The following is a 6,000-nucleotide window of genomic DNA, read 5'->3' as shown; positions in this document are numbered from 1 at the left end:
TCCCCAATCTGATGCTCTGTACATGCCTTCACCCTCTCAATCAATACCCTCCCATATAATTTGCCAGGAATACTCAACAAAGTTATACCTCTGTAATTTGAGCACTCACTCTTATACCTTTTGCCTTTGTACAATGGCACTATGCACGCATTCCGCCAATCCTCAGGCACCTCACCATGAGTCATACATACATTAAATAACCTTACCAACCAGTCAGTAATACAGTCACCCCCTTTTTTAATCAATTCCACTGCAATACCATCCAAACCTGCTGCCTTGCCGGCTTTCATCTTCCGCAAAGCTTTTACTACCTCTTCTCTGTTTACCAAATCAAATATATAAAATATTCTTTATTATACAGTATAGTATCTTATTTATCCAAGACAAGGCTAGGCAGACATGACCATAGGAGATTTTCACTTTCATTTACATTATAGAAATGCAGTAGAGTATTTTTATTGTGACATTCCCAAAATATAAATGGCATTTAATGAAACAAACTTTTATTCTTAAGAACATTATGTAGAAAATATCTTATCTGCTTCTATAGTTATATATGTGACCCTGAAATCTCTTTTGTTGGGGCCCTTGCAGCTTCAAGGCTGTATTTTTTTCCATTTACTGACAATGATACAGCCTCATCAGAGGTGAATTCTCACAATTGTGCCACTTGCAGGTGGAGATAAGTAATGCTAGCCTCAGAAGTAAAAGATTTAGACAAAGGCAAGCCAATTACATGGATGATAAAATTTGAGGAATGATGTTTTGGTCAGTAAAGGTGGAAGCAGTAGGTTTCTGTGATATTTCTTACTTTTCCAGGATTGTAACAAATAATGTATTTCACAACACAAGCACCACAACCCTCATAATTTTGCAGTGATCTCTTATCAGATGTGATCTTGAGAGGGAAAAATAGAAAAGAAGGAAACAGCTGCTTTTCATACACCTTTCTAGCTGTATGTAAATAAATAACTAAAGTGAAGTAGTAGCATAGCAGTAAGATAATTAACCACAGATCTGGAAAACAGGTCGTTGTCATCATGAACTGTGACCAGCAGTCTTGAACTGCGTAAAATTTGCTAGACTTGAGAAAACATGTAATGAGTTGAAATCTAAAATGTTTTAGGCAGTTGCCTGCTTTCAGAATGCTGCACTTTAAAAAAATCTATGCATGTATGTATTATGTTACAGGCACCCATTTATTGACCAGTTTTGATTAGGTTTTTACAGCAAATAGAAATAGAGCCCTCAGAGGGCATAATGAAAAACTGTTTAGAAGTAATTTTGGAAAGATGTAGAGAAATGCTTCTTTATTAATGTAATTGTGAATAAATGGGACAAGCTTAATGAAGACACTTTGAATACAGAAAATTTTCAAAAATGTAAATAGTTGTGTGGTAAAGTGATAGATATAAATGCACAAACACAGTAGAAATGCATATTTTCAGAAACACATCATTTTAATGGAATTGAGTATTTCCTGAACCAGAAACTGATTTCTCCCCCCCCCCCCTCCAAAAAAAAATGGCATTTTTTTCATGTATTCTTTTCTTAATTTTTCAGCCAGACACTATGCTGAAGCCATGGATTACAGACTTCCTTAAGGTGAGTGTTTGTGTTTATCCATGTACAGATGTTTGTTGCATTCACTTGATGTAATTTTAGCACTAGTGCTTTATGATTGCAATAAAAGGCAGTATAGACAGGTCCCTACACTAGATATTGCAGGTAATTTTTAAAGAATCTTATGTATGCATCAAGAATTCTAGATGATTTAGAGCTTTATTGTATTTTCCTGTGTATGTATGGATTTTATGATCATCTCTGCTTCAAGATACAAGCACAGCTTATAATTTGTTGTTACAGAGGTCTACTTGAAAGACTGAGTATGTTTTCTCATCACAGGTTAGTAGTTTTGAATTTTCATTTATCTGCTAGTTTATTGAATTTATTTTCAATGAACAGCAATGAAATAGTGAATGCATTGCTATACATTTTTATCAATGTTTATACTGCAGTTTGCATTGTTGCATAAGCCATTGATATCAATTCACTTGCAATGTGTGAAACAGTAGATGAAATGAAAATATCCTTTTCCTATGAAATAAGATGATACATAGATCAGTTCATTGTTGAAGCTTAGAAACATACTAAACATTTTGTTTTCTATGTGCTCATACTTTCACTTTGAAAGCCCCACCTCTTATATATCCTTCTGTCTTTACATATACAGTGATTTTTCACCTGACTGGTCACCCACCGTTTGAGGAGTAGATATAATGCAGGTGTAAACTGCACAAAGTTGGAGAAATTTTAGACTAATGTTAAAGTAAATAGATTGATTAAGATTGATTGATTTCTTAGATTGATGCAATATATATATATATATTTTTTTTTTTTTTTTTTTATACCTCGTCGCTGTCTCCCGCGTTTGCAAGGTAGCGCAAGGAAACAGACGAAAGAAATGGCCCAACCCCCCCCCATACACATGTACATACACACGTCCACACACGCAAATATACATACCTACACAGCTTTCCATGGTTTACCCCGGACGCTTCACATGCCTTGATTCAATCCACTGACAGCACGTCAACCCCTGTATACCACATCGCTCCAATTCACTCTATTCCTTGCCCTCCTTTCACCCTCCTGCATGTTCAGGCCCCGATCACACAAAATCCTTTTCACTCCATCTTTCCACCTCCAATTTGGTCTCCCTCTTCTCCTCGTTCCCTCCACCTCCGACACATATATCCTCTTGGTCAATCTTTCCTCACTCATTCTCTCCATGTGCCCAAACCATTTCAAAGCACCCTCTTCTGCTCTCTCAACCACGCTCTTTTTATTTCCACACATCTCTCTTACCCTTACGTTACTTACTCGATCAAACCACCTCACACCACACATTGTCCTCAAACATCTCATTTCCAGCACATCCATCCTCCTGCGAACAACTCTATCCATAGCCCACGCCTCGCAACCATACAACATTGTTGGAACCACTATTCCTTCAAACATACCCATTTTTGCTTTCCGGGATAATGTTCTCGACTTCCACACATTTTTCAAGGCTCCCAAAATTTTCGCCCCCTCCCCCACCCTATGATCCACTTCCGCTTCCATGGTTCCATCCGCTGACAGATCCACTCCCAGATATCTAAAACACTTCACTTCCTCCAGTTTTTCTCCATTCAAACTCACCTCCCAATTGACTTGACCCTCAACCCTACTGTACCTAATAACCTTGCTCTTATTCACATTTACTCTTAACTTTCTTCTTCCACACACTTTACCAAACTCCGTCACCAGCTTCTGCAGTTTCTCACATGAATCCGCCACCAGCGCTGTATCATCAGCGAACAACAACTGACTCACTTCCCAAGCTCTCTCATCCCCAACAGACTTCATACTTGCCCCTCTTTCCAAGACTCTTGCATTCACCTCCCTAACAACCCCATCCATAAACAAATTAAACAGCCATGGAGACATCACACACCCCTGCCGCAAACCTACATTCACTGAGAACCAATCACTTTCCTCTCTTCCTACACGTACACATGCCTTACATCCTCGATAAAAACCTTTCACTGCTTCTAACAACTTGCCTCCCACACCATATATTCTTAATACCTTCCACAGAGCATCTCTATCAACTCTATCATATGCCTTCTCCAGATCCATAAATGCTACATACAAATCCATTTGCTTTTCTAAGTATTTCTCACATACATTCTTCAAAGCAAACACCTGATCCACACATCCTCTACCACTTCTGAAACCACACTGCTCTTCCCCAATCTGATGCTCTGTACATGCCTTCACCCTCTCAATCAATACCCTCCCATATAATTTACCAGGAATACTCAACAAACTTATACCTCTGTAATTTGAGCACTCACTCTTATCCCCTTTGCCTTTGTACAATGGCACTATGCACGCATTCCGCCAATCCTCAGGCACCTCACCATGAGTCATACACACATTAAATAACCTTACCATATATATATATATATATATATATATATATATATATATATATATATATATATATATATATATATATATATGGTGTGGGAGGCAAGTTGTTAGAAGCAGTGAAAAGTTTTTGTCGAGGATGTAAGGCATGTGTACGTGTAGGAAGAGAGGAAAGTGATTGGTTCTCAGTGAATGTAGGTTTGCGGCAGGGGTGTGTGATGTCTCCATGGTTGTTTAATTTGTTTATGGATGGGGTTGTTAGGGAGGTGAATGCAAGAGTTTTGGAAAGAGGGGCAAGTATGAAGTCTGTTGGGGATGAGAGAGCTTGGGAAGTGAGTCAGTTGTTGTTCGCTGATGATACACTGCAGGTGGCTGATTCATGTGAGAAACTGCAGAAGCTGGTGACTGAGTTTGGTAAAGTGCGTGAAAGAAGAAAGTTAAGAGTAAATGTGAATAAGAGCAAGGTTATTAGGTACAGTAGGTTTGAGGGTCAATTCAATTGGGAGGTGAGTTTGAATGGAGAAAAACTGGAGGAAGTGAAGTGTTTTAGATATCTGGGAGTGGATCTGGCAGTGGATGGAACCATGGAAGCGGAAGTGGATCATAGGGTGGGGGAGGGGGCAAAAATTCTGGGAGCCTTGAAGAATGTGTGGAAGTCGAGAACATTATCTCGGAAAGCAAAAATGGATATGTTTGAAGGAATAGTGGTTCCAACAATGTTGTATGGTTGCGAGGCGTGGACTATGGATAGAGTTGTGCGCAGGAGGATGGATGTGCTGGAAATGAGATGTTTGAGGACAATGTGTGGTGTGAGGTGGTTTGATCGAGTAAGTAGCGCAAGGGTAAGAGAGATGTGTGGAAATAAAAAGAGCGTGGTTGAGAGAGCAGAAGAGGGTGTTTTGAAATGGTTTGGTCACATGGAGAGAATGAGTGAGGAAAGATTGACCAAGAGGATATATGTGTCGGAGGTGGAGGGAACGAGGAGAAGAGGGAGACCAAATTGGAGGTGGAAAGATGGAGTGAAAAGGATTTTGTGTGATCGGGGCCTGAACATGCAGGAGGGTGAAAGGAGGGCAAAGAATAGAGTGAATTGGAGCAATGTGGTATACCGGGGTTGACGTGCTGTCAGTGGATTGAATCAAGGCATGTGTATGGGGGTGGGTTGGGCAAACGCGGGAGACAGCGACAAAGCAAAAAACAAACAAAAAACATATATATATTTTTTTTTCATACTATTCGCCATTTCCCGTGCCTGCGAGGTAGCGCCAAGAACAGAGGACTGGGCCCCAGAGGGAAAATCCCCCCCCCCCCCTCCGCTCCCTCCTTTGGAAAATAAAGAAAAAAAACGAGAGGGGAGGATTTCCAGCCACCCGCTCCCTCCCCTTTTAGTCGCCTTCTACGACACGCAGGGAATACGTGGGAAGTATTCTTTCTCCCCTATCCCCAGGGATAAATATATATATATATATATTTTTTTTTAACTATTTGCCATTTCCCGCGTTAGCGAGGTACCGTTAAGAACAGAGGACTGGGCCTTTTTTGGAATATCCTCACCTGGCCCCCTCTGTTCCTTCTTTTGGAAAATTAAGAAAAAAAAACGAGAGGGGAGCATTTCCAGCCCCCTGCTCCCTCCCCTTTTAGTCGCCTTCTACGACACGCAGGGAATACGTGTGAAGTATTCTTAATCCCCTATCCCCAGGGATAAAATATATATATATATATATTTTTTCATACTATTTGCCATTTCCCGCGTTAGCGAGGTAGCGTTAAGAACAGAGAACTGGGCCTTAGAGGGAATATCCTCACCTGACCCCTTTCTCTGTTGCTTCTTTTGGAAAATTAAAAAAAAACAAGAAAGGGGAGGATTTCCAGCCACCCGCTCCCTCCCCTTTTAGTCGCCTTCTACGACACGCAGGGAATACGTGGGAAGTATTCTTTCACCCCTATCCCTATATATATATATATATATATTTTTAAAAAAACTGGAGGAAGTGATGTGTTTTAGATATCTGGGAGTGGATC

The 6,000-nt window shown here is 40.2% G+C and overlaps 1 protein-coding gene across 1 annotated transcript in view; it reads left to right on the top strand.

Annotated features, from left to right (window-relative positions):
- The window catches only part of 5PtaseI (inositol polyphosphate-5-phosphatase A), a 114,450-nt gene that overhangs the window by 13,409 nt on the left and 95,041 nt on the right, over positions 1-6,000 (top strand). Inside the window, 1 exon segment of the mRNA XM_071676877.1 lies at positions 1,564-1,605. Coding sequence (XP_071532978.1) covers positions 1,564-1,605 — 42 coding nt within the window.

This window comes from Panulirus ornatus, chromosome 23, assembly GCF_036320965.1.
Source record: "Panulirus ornatus isolate Po-2019 chromosome 23, ASM3632096v1, whole genome shotgun sequence".
NCBI classification, from domain to species: Eukaryota; Metazoa; Arthropoda; class Malacostraca; order Decapoda; family Palinuridae; genus Panulirus; species Panulirus ornatus.
The sequence above is the reverse complement of the archived record's forward strand: the minus strand, read 5'-3'. Positions and strand labels throughout refer to the sequence as shown.